The sequence below is a fragment of the Propithecus coquereli genome, unplaced genomic scaffold (assembly GCF_000956105.1).
Source record: "Propithecus coquereli isolate 6110/MARCELLA unplaced genomic scaffold, Pcoq_1.0 Scaffold196, whole genome shotgun sequence".
Lineage (NCBI taxonomy): Eukaryota > Metazoa > Chordata > Mammalia > Primates > Indriidae > Propithecus > Propithecus coquereli.
In genome coordinates, this window is record NW_012144522.1 from 579007 (window position 1) to 596611 (window position 17605).

The 17605-nt window shown below is 56.4% G+C and overlaps 3 protein-coding genes across 5 annotated transcripts in view; 2 read left to right on the forward strand and 1 right to left on the reverse strand.

The window, feature by feature from the left end:
- Positions 1-129: 129 nt before the first annotated feature.
- Positions 130-9546, forward strand: TMC4 (transmembrane channel-like 4). The gene is made up of 15 exons (XM_012643372.1): positions 130-254; positions 777-987; positions 2298-2443; positions 2653-2885; positions 3013-3134; positions 5539-5686; positions 6273-6440; positions 6633-6796; positions 7068-7194; positions 7475-7572; positions 7964-8147; positions 8454-8584; positions 8681-8836; positions 9168-9246; positions 9344-9546. The coding sequence occupies exons 1-15, from the start codon at positions 182-184 to the stop codon at positions 9410-9412; spliced, it is 2109 nt and encodes a 702-aa protein (XP_012498826.1). The 5' UTR covers positions 130-181; the 3' UTR covers positions 9413-9546.
- A 415-nt stretch (positions 9547-9961) lies between these two features.
- Positions 9962-13447, forward strand: LENG1 (leukocyte receptor cluster (LRC) member 1). Its single transcript, XM_012643389.1, has 4 exons — positions 9962-10137; positions 11201-11371; positions 12122-12387; positions 13146-13447. The coding sequence occupies exons 1-4, from the start codon at positions 10006-10008 to the stop codon at positions 13363-13365; spliced, it is 789 nt and encodes a 262-aa protein (XP_012498843.1). The 5' UTR covers positions 9962-10005; the 3' UTR covers positions 13366-13447.
- CNOT3 (CCR4-NOT transcription complex, subunit 3) overlaps positions 13378-17605 on the reverse strand; it is an 18061-nt gene continuing 13833 nt past the window's right edge. For all 3 annotated transcript variants that reach the window (XM_012643371.1, XM_012643369.1, XM_012643370.1), the window contains exons 14-18: positions 16625-16724; positions 16325-16523; positions 16064-16196; positions 15235-15360; positions 13378-13781 (exon numbers count right to left, since the gene is read on the reverse strand). In XM_012643371.1, the coding sequence (XP_012498825.1) occupies positions 13683-13781; positions 15235-15360; positions 16064-16196; positions 16325-16523; positions 16625-16724 (657 nt within the window). In that variant the 3' untranslated portion in view covers positions 13378-13682. The remainder of the gene's footprint in view (positions 13782-15234; positions 15361-16063; positions 16197-16324; positions 16524-16624; positions 16725-17605) is intronic.

Below are 17605 nucleotides of genomic sequence, written 5' to 3' on the forward strand. Positions count from 1 at the left end.
ACCACCTGGACTCCAGTTCCCAGGACACCTTTTGCAGCAACCGCCCTGACAGTTTATGGGACATGTACCTTATTCTCTCCAGGCCACCTGGTGGCCAGGTACACACCTGCCCCAGACCCCTCCCTTACCTGGGGCAGGCCCTGCCCAGGCGGCCACTGGAGACAAAGCCGCGCCTGGGGCCATGGAAGAAAGCCCGAGCTGGGAAGCCTGGGACTCCTCTGGGGGGTGGCCAGCCCCCCGGGGGGCCAGAGGAGGTGAGGGGAGCCGGGGGAAGTTCAGACCCATCCAACCTTCAGGCCACGTGGAAGCCCTGGGGAGCAGAGGGGAGGCCTCGCTGCCTGGGTCTGAGGGCTGAAGGGGGCAGGGTTTTGTTTGCCGAGATTACCGGAGAAGGGAACTAGGAGCTGGGACTCCGGGTCTGAGGAGGAGTGTGGAGAACCAGACTCTAGCCTTAGAGGAAGAGAGAGCTGGGGCTAGGACCTGGGTGTCTCAGGAATGGGAGGGGCTGGGTTCCCAAACTCCTCGATAAGAGAGAAAAGGAAGTTGAATCCCAGACTCTTCCGCCCTGGTATAGGAGGGTCTTGGGGGTCCACACTTGGGTCCTTGGGGAGGGGGTCTAGGGGTCTGCCCTCCTGGGTCCGGGGGAAGTAGAGGCTGGGGATTCCTAACTCCTGGGTCTGATAGAAGAGGGGCAGGGGGCCGAGACTCCTGCTTGGAGGAAGGAGGGGCTGGGGGCTGGATTCTTGGGTGTTCCCAGCCCTCTGCCTTCCCGCCAGGCCCATCGCTGTCCTCCATTCTCAACGGACTCCCCAGTGCAGCTACCCTTCGGTACCGAGGCCCTGGGGTGCTGCCTTGGGGGGCGCTGGAGGAGGAGGAGGATGGAGGAAGTAGCACACAGACCTTAATAGAAGCCGCCCAAAAGGAGCTGCAGGAGCCTCACTCTTCCCGGGAACTGCCCTGGCCCATGCAGGCCAGACGGGCACACAGGTGAGGCCCCAACCTCCCTCCGGCCCTCGCCACCCTGAGCCCTGGGCCATCTCTCCCAGGCCTCGCGCCCTGTCTGCTTCTCCCTCTGTCCTCTCTCAGAGCTGCCTCTCTTGGCTTCTTTTCTCCTCTGTCGCTGTCTCTACATCTCTCCCTCCAAGAGAGTCCTGTCTTTCTGTGGCTCTAGGACTCTCTCTCCTCTCCCTCCAAGCCTGTCTCTGCCTCTGTTTCTAAGTGTGTTTGAAATCTGTTGTTATTTTTTTCCTTTCTGCTTTATGCCTTTATCTCTGCCTCCTCCTTTTCAAACCTGTCTCTCTTTTACTTCTTTCTTTCCTCTCCCCATCCACAAACTTTGCGGGCCCAGTGAAAAATGAAAGTGCGGGTGTCCTTGTTCAGAACTGATTATGCATTTGAAGATGGCAACAGCAGCGCCTTAAACCCAGCGCCAGGCCCTTCTGAGAGTGGGGCCCTGAATCTGGCCTGGGCTTCCTTCCTTTCTCCCTCCTTCCCTCGATTTCTTCTTCCTTTTTTCCTTTTTTGCTTTGTCAGGATATTTGCCTATAGACAAGTGCATGAAACACTACGTACAGATCAAAAAAAGAGTACAATCTGCCCTCCGTATCCATGGGTTCTTCATCTGCTGATTCAACCAAATGTGGGTAGAAAATATTAGGGAAAAAAAATTTAAAATAACAATACAACAATAAAAAATAACACAAATTTTAAAACAATGCAGCATAACAACTATTTGCATATCATTTACATTGCATATAACCATGTAAATAGGTTATATGCAAATACTCGGCCATTTTATATAAGGATTTGGGCATCCACGGATTTTAGTACCCGCTGGGAGTCCTGGAACGAATTCCCCACAGATACCGAGGACATTTATAGAGTGAGAGCCCAGGTAAACTCCAGCCAGGGCAAGGGACACAGCAAGGCAGAACCCCACCTGCCCCTCCTCCGAGGCCCCCTTTCTCCCCCAAAGGTAGCCCCTTTGCTGAATGTGAGATTGCGTCCTAGCTTTTCTAATAGCGTTGCCACCTGAATGTGCATCCCTCAAGAGCAACGTTTCACTGTGCTTGTTCTGGAATTTGTGTAAATAGAATCATGCGATCTTTATTCTTTTGTGTCCTTCTGCGTAGCATTAGGTTTATTTCTTTTTTATTGCTACAGAGTATTCTGTGTTACGAATAGACCAGTTTATTTCTCGTTCTGCGGGTGGGTTGTTTCTCCATTTGGGTGGTTCCCAACTTGGGGCTGCTATGCCCTTCATTTTCTGTCTCTGACTTTGTTTCCCACCCCCCCAGGCAGCGCCACGCCAGGGACCAAGTGGCCTACGGCTCCGGATCTAGAGCAGCCCGATGGGCCCAGCTGCTTCAGAGATCCAAGGAGAAGACGAAGGAAGGCTTGCGCACCCTGCAGCCCTGGGGATGGACCCTGAAGAAGATCGGGGGTGCGATGGGGTTGGGGCCCGTGTCCTGGGGGTGGGGTCTGAGGGAGGAGGGGCTGGGGGTCCGGACCCCCGGGTCTGAGGGAGGAGGGACTGGGGGCCCGGACCCCTGGGTCTGGGGTCTGGAGTCCCCCGGCCGGAGTGGGCGGGGCTGGGGGCCGCACTCAGGGAGGAGCCGAGGCCTCTCTCTCTCTCTCTGCTGCCCCCTGCAGGCCAGTTTGGCGCCGGCACCGAGTCCTACTTCTCCCTGCTGCGCTTCCTGCTCCTTCTCAACGTGCTGGCTTCTGTGCTTACGGCCTGCATGATGCTGCTGCCCACCTGGTTGGAAGGCGCTCCCCCAGGCCCTCCCGGCCTTGGAAGCTCCGAGCCCTGCGGCTCCTATAACCCCTACCAACAGGGCCTGGTCCCCTTCCCCACCCAGCTCTTCAACTTGTTCTCTGGAGAAGTAGGTCTCTGGTTCCCCGGGAGATCCCCCACCCCAACTTTGCGCCCTGCTGCCCTTACTGACCTGCACCTGAACCCCGCCTCCTCCCAGGCCCACGGTGACCCCTGCTCCACCTTTCCTTCCTCAGGGTTACTTAGAATGGTCCCCTCTCTTCTATGGCTTTTACCCAGCCCGCCCACGCCTGGCAGTCACCTACCTGTGCTCAGTCTTTGCCGGTGGTCTCATCTCCCTCCTGCTCATCCTGCGTCGGTCAGTGACACCCCACACCCCCTGAGCCCCTGGATGGGTGGGGGTGGAGAGAGCGGTGGTGGTAGAAGCCCCTTCCCCGAGAATCTTGAGTCTTGCTCTGTGGCCCTTTCTTCCGTTTGAGCTGAAATCAGGGATACAAGATGGGAAGTTTTTCTCACTCCTGTAGCTTAGCGTCTAGTGCAAAACGTAAGATATTAAACAAGCAAGCACGCATGCACATTCGTTGCATACTTTCTTTTTGATGGGGAGAAGTGCTATATAGGAAACAAATGGGGCTGATTCTTTCATTCAGGTGACATATTTATTGAGCACCTACTATGTGCCGGGCATTGTTCTAAGCAGTTGGGATAAGGCAGTGGGCAAAACAGATGGGAGAAACAGACAAACAAAAACAAAACAGAGTCTTGTCTGGGTGGTGCTTACAGGCGATATTCCATACCGCATTCATAGCTGCTTGGGGCTTAGGGGCTTTGGGTGAGGGAGGTTGGCAGAGATGCCTGGGGCAGGCTGCCGTATTAACAGGTGGTCCAGGAAGCTCACTGGGACCATGATATTTAAGCAAAGACATTGGGAAGGTGAGAAGTTCAGCCAAGCAAATAGCTGGGAAAAGAGCATTCCCCAGAGTACTAGGGTACCCTTTGGAGGAGGCAGAGGGTACAGCCAGAGCAAAGCAGGAGCAAGCCTGGTGTGTTTGAGGGAGCACCAGGAAGCTTGTGGGGATGGAGTGGAGCAGGGAAGGAGAGGGAGAGAGTGGTAGGAAATGGAAAATGGGGCCACATCATGTAGGGCCTTGTCAGCCAATGTAAAGAATTTGGTTTCTTTCTGAGATGGGAGCCATTGCAGGTTCTTGAGCAAAAGATCATCCTGATTTAGGTTATAAAAGGATCCGTCTATGGGTCTGAGGAAGAGAGAAGGGGGGAAAAAGAGACAGAGAAGAAGAGAAGGAGGGAGAGAAGGAGCAGGAGGGAGGGAGTGGGTTGAAGGGATGAGCCAGGCAGTAGCAGGTAGAATAGTTAGTTAGGAGGTTATTGCAGTCATTCAGGTGAGAGACTGTGGTGGCTTGGACTGGGTGATAGAATCAAGCAGGGAACAAGTGGCCAATTCGGGATTTAGTTTTCATTTTAAAAAGCATCACACACATCCAGAAGAAGTATACAAATAAAAGGGTAGAGCTTGGTACATTCACACCCATATCAAGAATCAGAACACTACTGCTCTCTCTCAGCTTACAAACGCAGGTGTTGGGCTGGATTAGCGCCATGTGCTATAGTTTGTCAACCCCTGGGACAGGGAATAATGAGTGGGGACCTTCATTAGATGGAGTAGTCAGTGAAGGCCCCTCTGAGTAGGGGACCTATAGATGGAGACCAGAAAGATGAGAAGGAGCCAGGCAGGTGCCAGGAAGGTGAACAGCCAGGACACCAGTATTCCGGGCAGAGGGAACTGCAAGTGCAAAGGCCCTGTGGTGGAAAAGAGGTTTGGAGTGTTCTGAGAAATAAAAGGTCAGTATGAATAGAAGGGGCAGGATTTGAACTTCAAGAAGTAGGGAGGGGCCAGATCAGGCAGGCCCTGGCTGGTTATGCCAGCAAGAAGCCTAGACTTTAAGAGCAGAGAGAAGCTGTAAATAGGCTTTAAAAAGGGGCGTACCATCTTATCTGTATCACAAGGCGGCCCCACTGGCTCAAGAACAGAGAATGGATTCTAAGGGGGCACAGGTGGAAGTCAGGAAACGCGGGAGTCTTCTGTAGTTATTGTCTTGAGCGATGATGGGGACTCGGGGCCAGGGTGGTGAGGGTGGACATGGTCTCTTGTCCAGTTCTTTCTGTTTCTGCCCCTTTCTCTGGTCCTCTATCCCCTCCCTGGGTTTTTGCCCCTCTCTTTTGAGTCTCTTTACTGACCCTTCTCTGGGTCTCTGTCTCCTTCCTGGGTCTCTGTCCTCCTCTCTCTGAGCCTTTCTCCCTCCACCACCTTCTCTGGATATCCGTCCTTCACTCTGAATCTTTGACGCCTCCTTCCCCATTCTAGAATTATTTTCTCCTTTCTCACTGAGCCTTTGTTTCTCTTTCTCTAAATCTCTTTTTGGGGTCTCTGTGTCTCCCCAGGGCCTCTGTCCCTGTCACTCTGGGTTCCTGCCCCCTTCTCTCTGGAGCTCTGTCCCCATCTCCTAGGTTTCTGTTTGGGACATGCGCTCCCCGCGTCTAGCGTCTATCTGTGAATCTCCTGGCCTTTGCCTCCAATAACTGCGTCTCCGCCTCTTTCACTCCTCCATCAGGTGGCAGCTCACCAAATGCCAAAGGTCTTTGGGCTCATTTTCCTTGTTTGTCCGTAAGACGGGGTGTCCCCCGCCTCCCCGCTCATGGCTGTCCTTCCCTATACCCAGTCTCCCGGGTCTCCCTTCTCTCAGCTCAGTGTCCGGGCTGAAGCAAACACTGTTGGCCGAGTCGGGGGCTCTGACCAGCTACAGCCACCGGGTGTTCTCAGCCTGGGACTTTGGCCTCTGCGGGGACGTCCACGTGCGACTGCGCCAGCGCATCATCCTGTATGAGTTGCAGGTTCGCTTGCGGGGCGGGGTCTACAACTGGATAGGGGCCAGACAGGACCAGGCTGGGATATCACACAGGGCCTGGCACAGCGACGGGGATTCGGGACAGACGCTGGGCGGAGCTTCCTCCTAAGGGAGGCGGGTGTTGGGGAATGAGAGGGTTGAGAGGAGGCCATAATAGGGATGCCTGGGGTCCAAGGATGCAGGAAAAAGTAAGCAGCAAGAAAGGGGCGGGGCCTAAGGCACCTTGGTTCAAAGTTAAGCGATGGGCGTGGCCACAAAGGAGCGGGACTTACTCCAGGCCTTGCGCGAAGTAGAGCGGGGTCACGGGGCGGGGCTGGAAAGGGGCGGGTCTTGGAGTGATGGGCGGGGCCACGGGCCTGGCGTGCCGGGATTGGCCGAGGGGTGGGGCTTGTGACCATGGGCGGGGCCGTAAGGGGGCCTGGGTCTCTCCCCGGGCCCCGCAGAGGGTGGAACAAGCACTGCAGAGGTCGTTATCGGGTGGAGCGAGTGCTACGTCAGTTTAAGTTGAGGAGCTGTGGAGCGGCCCGGGCCTCGGGGAATGGAGCCCCAGTGGACATCTCTCCCGGCTGCAGGTGGAGCTGGAGGAAGCAACGGTGCGGCGCCAGGCTGCGGTGCGGACCCTGGGCCAGCACGTCAGGGTTTGGTTGGTGCGGGTGCTGGTCAACCTGCTGGTGGTCGCGCTCCTGGGGGCAGCCTTCTATGGCATCTACTGGGCTACGGGGTACACCGTGGAGCTGCAGGTGCGGAGGGTCTTGGGAGAGGAGGGTCTGGGGGTCTTGGAAACTACATTTCCAAGGGGACAGAGAGGAGATGGAAGTCTAGGATTCCTGGGATGCTAGAGAGGAAGTGTGGGGGGTATGTTTGACCCCGGACTTCGGGCTCCTGCCTCCAGGATCCCAGAGCCTCTTCTCTTGGTTCATCCTCCCTCCCAGGGGACGTCCCTTGTCCAGCAGACGCCACTGTTACAGCTGGTGGTGAATTACCTTCCGTCCATCTTCATCTCCGGGGTCAACTTCGTGCTGCCGCCCGTGTTCACCCTCATTGCCCCACTGGAGGGCTACACTCGGAGCCGCCAGATCGTTTTTATCCTGCTCAGGTTCCAGCCTCATGGGGTGGGCCGGGGATGATGCGCGGTGGGGAGGGGAGAGACGGCCCGGGGAACGTTGGTTCTGGTAAATAAGACGTGTAAATCCCGCGGAAATGGGATCTAGGAAGATCTGGATTGAAATCCTGACTCTGTCACTGAGCCTTAGTTTCTTCGTCTGTGAAATGTGCAGAATCGTGAGTGCGTCCCACTGAGGAGGGAACTGACAAGTGGTGGGTACTGGGTCAGTGCTGATTCTCTTCCTCCGCCTTCCCCTTGCCAGGACTGTGTTTCTCCGCCTCGCCTCCCTGGTGGTCCTGCTCTTCTCTCTCTGGAATCAGATCACTTGCGGGGGCGACGCTGAGGCTGAAGAGTGCCAAACTTGTGGCTACAATTACGAAGAGCTTCCGGTGAGTGGGGGTGGGGGTGGGACTCCCGAGTTCTTAGGTGGGACGATATTGGGCTCCAAATCCTGTGTCTCTGATGGAAAGATGTGGCTGTGTGGGTCCAGACTCCTGGTTTAGGAGGAAGGAGGAGCTAGGGGTGCTGGAATACTCTCCTAGAGGTATGAATGCTTGAAAACACAAGGGCCCCCAGGATCGCATAGGCTTGTGATTTGGAGACTCTGACGCTTGAACCTCCAGGTGCCTGGGTCCTGAGGTCTTTCTGACCTTTTTCTTCCTTCTTCAGTGCTGGGAGACTCGGGTTGGCCAGGAGATGTACAAGCTTCTGCTTTTTGATCTGCTGACTAGCTTGGCAGTCATGTTACTCATCCAGTTTCCTCGCAAGTGAGAGCCCCGCCCCTCGCTGCGGTCCCGCCCCTCGCTGCGGTCCCGCCCCTACTGGAACAGGCCCCACCCCTTCCAGCCATTCTCTTCCTTCTACCCCGCCCCTTTTTGCTATTGCCGCCTCTGACTGCTCCCTTTCCTTGCCCTAAGTCCGCGGACCCCGCCCCCAACCCATTTTAGGGGGTTACTTCCCTCTGACCCCGCCCCTACCGCAGGGATCCCTCTGGTCCTCAGGACCTGCCCTCTGGACACACCCCCTCCATCTCCACGTGGAATCTTGAAAGCCCCGCCCCGTCCCAGATGGCCTCCCTTCCGATTGGTGGTCGGGACAGTGGAGGCGGGGAAACTCCGTGCCGGCTAGCCCCTGATTCTGCCGGGCCCCGCCCTTCAGGCTTCTCTGTGGCCTCTGTCCTGGGGCGCTGGGTCGTCTGGCGGGGACCCAGGAGTTCCAGGTACCGGACGAGGTGCTGGGACTCATCTACTCACAGACGGTGGTCTGGGTGGGCAGTTTCTTCTGCCCTTTACTGCCGCTGCTTAACACAGCCAAGTTCCTGCTACTTTTCTACCTGAAGAAGGTGAGGGGTAGAGGGGACCCTTGGTCTGAAGCAGGAGGTATTGAGGACTGGACTCCTAGATCCTGGGGAAGGAGGATGCTGGGGGCCCAGACTGCTAGGTCCTAAGAAAGGAGGGGACAGGAGGACAGGCTTCTGGATCTGGGAGGAGGGGTCTAGGTTATCTCAACTTTTTGATCTGAGGGATGGGGGACTTAGTAGTCTCCTGGGTCCTGAATGAGGAGGGGGCCAAGACTCCCGGATCAGGAAAAAGAAGAGGCTCAGATTCTTTTGTCTCAGATCCCCTTTTTCCTTGCCTTCCCCCACCAGCTCACCCTCTTCTCCATCTGCTCCCCGGCCTCCCGCACCTTCCGGGCCTCCACAGTGAATTTCTTTTTCCCCTTGGTCCTTCTCTTGGGTCTGGCCGTCTCTGCGGTTCCCGTGCTTTATAGCATCTTCCTGTAAGTGTGAGAGGCTCCTGCCTCTCTCCCTCCCTCTGCCCTCATTCAGTGTTAAGATTCCTGGCCCTCCTTGAGCTCAGCTGTCTCTGACTTCAGGATCCCACCTTCTAAGCCGTGTGGTCCATTCCGGGGACAGCCATCCATCTGGGCCCAGATCCCAGAGTCTATTTCCAGCCTCCCTCAGACCACCCAGAACTTTCTCTTCTTCCTGGGAACCCAGGCTTTTGCTGTGCCTCTTCTGCTGATCTCCAGGTGAGGTAGCCCAAACTTCGGGTGTGAGTTTGAATGTATGTGACCTGGGGGCCCCACCACCTGTGTCCGAGTGAGCAGGGGACTGGGGGCCTGAACTCCTGGGTCTGAGAGAGGAGGGCGGCTGGGGCTCCGGACTGCTAGGCCTAAAGGAGGAAGAGGGCGGGAATTAGGACTCCTGAATCTGAAGGAGGGAGGAGTGAGCTGGGGTACTGAACTTCTTGAGTCTCAAGGAGGAGGGGGTTTAGGGGTCCACATCCCTGGTTTCTAAGGAGCCATACGTTGAAGATAATTGAAGAGCATTTCAGAGTTGCTTCCATTCCTCTTCCTCTAGCATCCTGATGGCGTACACTGTGGCTCTGGCTAACTCCTATGGACGCCTCGTCTCTGAGCTCAAACGTCAGATAGAGACGGTGAGCCAGGCCGGGTCCCTGAAAAGGGTCCTGGGGGACGTAGGAAGGGACATGGGGGAGAGAAGGTCTTTCTCACCTCCACCTCTCTTTACCTTAGGAGGCACAGAATAAAGTTTTCCTGGCACAGCGTGCTGTGGCGCTGAGCTCGACCAACGGGGCTCTTTGACGTCCCCAGCCTGGCTCAGGATCACGTTCCACTTTTAGACCCCAGACGTGCCTCCAGACCCTTTGTAAACCTCGGTTACTTCATCTGTAAACTAGAATTGCAGAAGGCCCCTCGCCGCCCAGTCCCTGACTGTAGTGAACCTCTTTCTTGTATCAATAAATACAGCCGAGGTCGCTGAGCGCTCTTTGAAATCTGTGTCCTGAAGGCGGGGGCAGGGCTTCAGCAGGGCATGAGCCAGTCAAACGTATCCGCAAGCGCGTCGGTGCGGAGCTGGAGGGTTCTTCCGTGAGAAGACTTGACGGGCGTGACAGCCAATCGGCAGCCACATCTGGTAGCATCAGGGGCGGGACCACTTGTGATTGCCTCAAACTCTGATAAGAGGCGGTCGCTAGGCGATACCACACGCAGAACGTCGGGGATTCGCTGTGATGGAGGGCACCTCAGCCAATCGCCTGTCGCTATAGACCCAGAGGGCGTGCCATTGGTCGGGGACCAATCTGTGGCCGAGACAGGGAAAACGCGGAGGGAGCATCCTCTCGCCAATCGGAAGTGCTAGGAGGCGGGCGTGCCAGTCCGTGGACAGCTACGGCGCCATGAATATTTTGCCCAAGAAAAGCTGGCATGTCCGCAACAAGGACAATGTCGCCCGCGTGCGGCGTGATGAGGCCCAGGCCCGGGAGGAGGAGAAAGAGCGTGAGCGGAGGGTGCTGCTCGCTGAGCAAGAGGTAAGCTGCGTGGCAGGCCGGGCGGAGCTCCCGAGGCCAATCGCGCAGGCGCCACCGGCAAAACCGGAAGTGGAGTCGTGCGCAGGCACAGTGCGCCCCGTGTGGTGGTCGGTGTCGGGCGCTGACCCTAGTTTGAGGGACGTTTTGTTTGCTAGCCCTGTGCCCACCTCCAGGAAACTTCCCTTGATCTCACCCTCGTCCTGATTTCCCCCAGTGATGTATTTCAAGTGACAAGAGCAGTGCTTTGCACAGAGGAGGAGCTTAATATTCGTAAATTAATAAATGACCCTTTGGACGGTTCATTTCAAGGAAATGATCACTTTTTAGTTTGCTTGCAAAATCTATTTATTGAGCACCTACTATATGCTCACTTCGTGCAGAGCGCCTGACTTGCGAAATCCCTCATAAGGACCATTCGTTCTTGGAGGGGCGCTGCCATCTGCATTGCACAGAGAAGTGAGGAAGGCACGGGGAAGAAGTCAGTGGGACAAGCCAGGTTCCACACCATCGGGCGAGCTCTTTCCCCGCATTGACCCCCAGAAACACACAAAGGCCAGAGTATTTCTGCCTAGCGCCTTAATGTGGTTGAAACCTTTCAGTTCCTTAGCTAATCTGATCCTCAACAGTAGCTGAGAGGTAGTCTAAGCTTTTAAAATTCACGTTTATCAGTAGAAATTGCTAATCGACTTGGGGTAGTGACTTGGTAGCCATGCCTGGAGTCCAGATGCTTGGTCCAATGCATGGTTTAACTGCCTTTATAGGTTGGGATCCCCTCTGGTTTACGCCAGGGATCTACGCCAGGGATCTCCTCCCAACCAGCCTTGATGACCCATGGTTTACTATTTGAAAGGCAGTTTACAAAACCGAGGCGTTGCTTCATGTGCCCATTCTCATCCCAGGCTAGGACAGGTGACACTTCTGGGCTCCCACAGTGCCCCATGCTCCCTTTCTTACAGCCCCCGGCACCATGGGCTGCCATTGTCTATGGTCAGCACCAGGCTCACAGTTCCTTGAATCACCTCTAGGTTCTGTACGTCCTGACTATAATTTCCTTTCCCCTCAGGCCCGCACAGAATTCCTACGGAAGAAAGCCAGACATCAGAATTCGCTGCCTGAGCTCGAAGCAGGAGCCCCAAGTTCTGGCCCTGTGGACCTGTTTCGGGAGCTGCTGGAGGAAGGGAAAGGGGTGACCAGAGGCAATAAAGAGTACGAGGAAGAAAAGCGACAAGAGAAAGTAAGTTGGTGTCATCCACTTCATCAGAGGAGTCACGAATAGAGCCAGGGACAGGGGCACTTTAGCCATCGAAGTAAGACTAAGGAGTATAGGGACATAGAGAATTTGAAACAGTACCAAAGCGTAGCATTCAAGTGTTGGTTACTGCCATCTGGGCACCCACAGGGCTTGGAAGTGGAAGCTGGAGGCCCCCAGCTATGGGACTGCTCAGGTAGACCTTTCAGGTCTTCAAACTGCAGGCGTCTCCAACCTAATGTCAGAACCCTACAGGGATTTGAGAAGTGTTAAGGAGCTTTATGAAACGTCAATCAGATCCTGTCACTCACTCGCTCTGGGATTTCCCATCAAACTCTGAACTTAATACCCAACCCCCACCATCACTCCTCTGCTTGGCTTGCTTCCTTCAGGATTTTCTTCGAGTATCTCCCCCAAAGTACCTGCCTTTGAACTCTGAAGTAGCTCCTCCTCATCATCCCTTTCCTGTGCTGTTACTGCACCTGCAATTGTCGCCCAGGGCAGGAGCTCAGCCTGCCCTAGGTCTGCTACTCCCCCAGCACCTGGCATAGTTGGTTCAGGACAGGCCTTTGATGCCAGTTTGTTGAATGACTGGTTCTACCTCCCAGGACCAGAGGCTCTCAGGGCAGAGCACCCCAGGTTTCCCTGTTATCACATCCAGGGATTCTGAAGGGAGACACAGTTGATACACGAAAATGACTATATACCGTCTCTTGTACTTTCTGGCCCCCTCAGGAAAGGCAGGAGAAAGCTCTGGGCATCCTGACATACCTGGGCCAGAGTGCAGCGGAGGCCCAGACTCAGCCCCCTTGGTACCAGCTCCCCCCAGGAAGAGGAGGCCCCTCACCTGGCCCAGGCCCAGATGAGAAGATCAAGAGCCGCCTGGACCCTCTGCGGGAGATGCAGAAGCATCTGGGGAAGAAGAGAAGGCCCAGTGGTGATGAAGGCATTCACAGCAGAAAGGAAAAGAAGGAGGGGTCTGAGAAGCAGCGGCCCAGGCAGTAAGAAGACCCAGCCCCAGAACTGACCAAGGCCCAGACCTCCAGGGCACCACAGCAGCTCTGGTCGGGACAGGCGGGGACTCAGCCAGGGCCTGGGTGGGTAGAGAAGGGGGTCTACAGAGTTGAGCCTATTTTCGTAACACCGTTTCCCTTTTTTCACGCTGGTTCTGAAGGGTGCAGTGCAGGTTCCAGAGGCTATTTGACTGAGAAGACACCACTGTTCTCAAGGCTAATAATGGCACAGATGCTTGCGTGAAGACTCCTCAGTTTTCTTTTCTAATTTGCTATATGTTAACAGATACAACCTATTTAAAGAACAGCTCTTTGGGGTCCTCAAAAGAGTATAAAGGGGTCCTGAAACCAAAGAGTTTGAAAACCACCGGGGTTAGACAGTAAAAGGTTTATGTCCCTAGGATGCTATGCTTCTGAGTGTAGAGGGCGTACATCGAAGAGTCTCCTTTTTTCTAGAGGAGAAACTGAGGCCCAGAGAGGGCCAGGGTGTTGCTCAGTATGCTTTCTTGATCTCAAGGGGCACCTGACTGAAGACTGGGGCAGAGCCCACAGGACGGAAGGCCCAGATGCTTGCCCACGGCATCCCAGCACCAGATGGCTTCCTTCCAGCAGGCCTCAAGAGCTCAGGCTGGGAACATGTTAGATGCAGGCAGGGGGTTCCAGGTGGCAGCTCGCTCTACGGAAGAGGTTAGGGGAGGGGCCTCCTAGGAGCCACCAGCTTTCTGACCTGACTCCATTCCCCACAGAACCCCATCCCTGGACCAGCTTCGAGCTGAACGTCTCCAGAGGGAAGCAGCTGAGCGGGCTCGGGCCGAAGCCTTGCTGGCCCGGGTCCAAGGCCGGGCACCACGAGAGGGTCAGCCGGAGATGGAAGAGACAGATGACCGCCGGCGGCGGTACAACTCCCAGTTCAACCCCCAGCTGGCCCGGCGCCCCCGACGACAAGACCCCCACCTTGCTCACTGACTCCTGAGGGGGTACAGGAGAGGCCGCTGCTGCCAGCCGTCATATAAAACTATTTATTCATAAATATTTTCCAAAATGAAAATAGGTTTACCAAAAAATGTCCCTCACTGGGGAGGGGAGGAGGGGGCAGCCCTCGCCCCCGGGCCCCCCGGGGGGGGCTGAGAGGAAGAGAAAGGCTCCCAGCCCCCTCCCTACTTCCTGGGAGAGGGGGATGCCCCATGGCTTGGGGCCTCCCCCAGTCTTCCAGGGCAGGGCCCTCACCTGGGCAGGGGGATCAGCATGCGGGGGGAGGGATTGGGTGGAAGGAGGGGCCGGTGTCACTGGAGGTCCCGGTCCTCCAGGTAGCGGTACTCAAAGGTGAAGCCTTCCTTCTTCCGCTGGCCCCACTTCTCGTAGTCAAAGTAGATGTAGGTGCCCTGGCCGGGGGAGAAGGCGGTCAGTGAGTGGACGAGGTGGTCTGGGATCTGGGCCGGACCGACAGACAAAGGGGACAGTTCTTAGGGTCGTGGATGTGCCGGGCACTGGGCTGACTGCCCTACACGCACACGCTCTCCTGCCACCCTCACAACGCTCTTCTCAGGTAGCAAACGGCATCGTGCCCGCTTTAGAGGGGAGGACATGGAGGGAGCCGCAGAGAGGCTATGCCCAAGGCCAGGTGTGTCTGCAAAGCATTCCACGGCTTTCTTGACGGCTGCAGCTTTTGAGCACAGGACGCTCGCTCGTGCCGAGTACAGGACGCACGGCCTAGCATTTAGTCTTCACAAAAACCTTGAGGCAATGGGTGCCGACACCCTCATCCTGGAGAATGGAACAGGCTCAGAGTCTAGATCCAAGCACTCTGCAGGGACATTTTATTGGTGACAGTAGTGATGTGGGATTTTCTGAATGACTGGATGCCCTGAAATGTATAATTGGAGGATGGTTTGGGGCCAAATCAGGATGTGGCCGGAGAAGTCTGTAGTTAATGTCTGAGGACACAGTGGGAGAGGAGCTGGGTTCTGAGTGAGTCTGAAATGCTTCAGAGAACGGCAGCCTGGGAGAACTGGGGGAGGGGACTGAGTTCTCTGAGGACAAGGACCTTATAATACTCCATCCCGTGAGGGGGCTTGGCATCAGGGAAATAGTTAGTGGGAAAAAGTCACTGTGGAACACACCAACTGAAAGTAATTTGAAAAAAGAAAACATAAATCCATGACGCTTACTATGTAGCAGGCACCATTAAGTACTTACATGTTATTAACTCATTTAATCTTCATAACAACTGCATAAAGTAGGTTCTCTCACCCCCATTTTTACAGATAAGAAAATTGAGACAAAGAGGTTCAAGTGACTTGCCCAAGGTCACCCAGCTAGAGCTGGGCTCAAACCCAGGTAGGCCGGCTCCAGAGTGTTTGCAAGAAGCGGGAGTTTCCAATCGATTATTAGAATATGTGAAGGCCATTTAAAAATAGAACTTCCCCACTGAGCATGTGCTGAGCCCCTGCTCTGCTGGGGGCCGGGACATGGAGGCGAAGGGGCCATTGAGGTCCCTACGCAGTAGAACCCACAGCCTGGCGCAGAGACGAGCCAGTGAGAAAATCTGACACACTCAACTCGGAGTGCTGAGCATCGTGAGGTGGGAGCACCAGACCGGGAGAGTCCAAACAGGCTTCTCTGAGGAAGGGACATTGGGGCTAAGACCTAGAGGAGGAGGACTAGGAGCCAAGTGGAATAGGAGGGCAGTATCCCGGGCAGAGTGAACAGCCTGCGGGACTAAGCCGGCCGAAGGAAGGGTGGAGGTGAGGGGAGCAGAGGCCCGCAGGGGCTGCCGGGAGCCCAGGGTCTCTACCCTGACCCTACCAGTGGGACCAGAGGGGGCAGGGCCCTCACCTGCTCGAACTCATCCGTGATGGTCTTGGGCTCCTCATGCCTCTGGAACCACATCATGTACTTGGTATGGAATCGCCACGATTGCTTCTTCAGGGCCTTGGCTGCCAGGTATTGTGCCTTAGTGCCCTGGTGGGGGAAAGGTGGAGAGGGGCATCAGGGGACCCCCAAACCAGGTGGGGAACTGGGGGACAGGGCAGGGCATCAGGGCTGAACCGGGGCCCCCGCCACAGACCACGGCCGGGCTGGAAAATCACTTGGAGAAGGGGCTGGGGGCACAGAACATACCAGTGCTGCTCAGGAGAAGGAAAATGAGACAGGAGGTGAAAATTGCTTTCAGAGAAGCTTTGAGAAGGAAGAGAAACTAATGTGTGATGAGAGCTGAGAAAGGAGGCAATACAGATTTCTCAAGTGGGGATGAGGGTGGTTCCTTGTGACTCACTGGGGTCAGAAGGTCGGCAGTTCCCTAGCGGTCTCCAGGGAGGCCTGAGAAGGTGCCGATGGGCAGAGAGGGTGGATGGCCTAGACTGAAGGAGCCTGGCTAGCGGGGCGGGGAAGGGAGCTGGGCCTTGCCGGTGAGCAAACGGAAGCAGGGCTGGGGCTTGCCTCAGTGGACCAGCCTCGCCCTCAACCCAAGCAGTTCTAACACCTCTGGGCTGGAAGTGGGAATAGACTGGTTTGGGGGGGCGGGGCCCAGGACTGGGGATAGGGAGAGGGTGCGGTCCCAGTGGCCGCAGTGGGGCACCCACCTCACCCCTCCAGCCCGAGGGGGGACGGCGGCGGTGGCGGCGAAGCCGGGGGGCCCGAGGCTGCCCCGGGGGCCCTGCTGTACCTCCAGATAGTAGAAGATGAAGAAGAGCGTCTCGGTTGACAGGCGCTGGTAGAACTCCACGGTGTCCGAGTGTGGGGGTGGCATCTGGTGGTGGTAGGGGGGCGTCGGACAGGGGTTCCGGGGGAGGTACTGCCTGTGGGAGCAAGAAGAGGGTCAGTGCCAGCTGCCTACAGCTCCTGTCCTGATCTCAAGAGAGCATTCAGACGCTCGCCCTCAGACCCAGGAGTGCTGGCCCGCACCCCCCTTTCTGTGGCCCCTCACCGGATCCGCTCGGAGTCAGAGGGGTGGGGCATGTGGTGCCAGGCGGCCTCTTCCATGGCCTGCTGGTAGAGCTGCTCCTTGGTGAGAGGTACAGGGCCCAGGGGACACACGCCCAGTGACAGCGGTATGTTCACCTCTGACAGCTGCAGGGGCGGCTGGGCGGAGGCCGGAGGTGCTGACGTGCTGCTCAGGATGATGTCTGTGGGGAGCGGCAGGGCCGGGCCCCCTCGGAGGTGAGGATGGGACGGGCCAGCTCTTCCTCTTCGGCCTTCCCCTTCCCCACCACCCTGGGACCCTCACCTCGCTCAGTCAGGTGTAGCGTTGGCACAGGGTCCTCAATGCCAGAGCTGATGGCTGCCCGCTCTGCCATGGACTTCAAGGAGCTCAGAGGCTCGGGGGCCTGGGGAGGAAATGAAGGGCCTGGCCTAAGGGCCTGGGGCAGAGAACAGGGTGAGGTGAGCAAGCTTGGCGTGACAGGGGCCCTAGACACTGGGCTGCTGTGCTGGGAGGGCCGTGGAGGGTCAATTACTCACTCCTCAAGATCTACCCGTGACCTGCAAAGTATCAGAACTGCGAAGAAGAAACTGGAAACCACTGAAGCATCCATCAACTAGTATGTGGGACTCTCCACTGTGCGGTGACTTTGGAAATGTAAGTTCATGACATACTACAGAGGAAAAAACCAGCCTGCAGAATACGTACAGTGCGCTACCATTTTTGTCACACGACACGCACTAGCACATGCTCGTCCTCTTAGGACACCTCTACACTAGAAGAGCACCTCCCGGCCTCCCTACCATGTGGCATCTTAAGGAGGCAGGAGGTCTCATCCTCATCTCTCTTCCTCTGAGTGGTGTAGGTGCTGGGACCTGTCCCTCTGCAATTCAATCTCCTCTTTGGTAACAGCAGGGTGGGCCTCCAGACCCCCAGCCCATAGCCTTCTCTGTTCCTGGGGTCCCCACAGATTTCTATTCCCTGTAGTCAGGGCTGGCTCCTCCATCCACCCTAGCTTGAGCGGCTGTCCCTAACCCCGGCCCCATGCCCTGCTCCCCGCAACCCTTCAGCCACCAAGGCCCATCCATCGTGCTTCCACACCCCCCCCCCCCCGATGGACACTCACTTCCTTGTGTCACCTTCTCGACACAGTCTAGGCCTGAGATCTATGGCGCAGACCTTCACAATACGCCCTCATTCTGTCCTCGCCAGCCCTGGGGGACCTTTCCTATGAAGACTTGTGTTGTCCCTTTTCCACTCGAGAACCTTGCTAAGGCTCCCCACCAC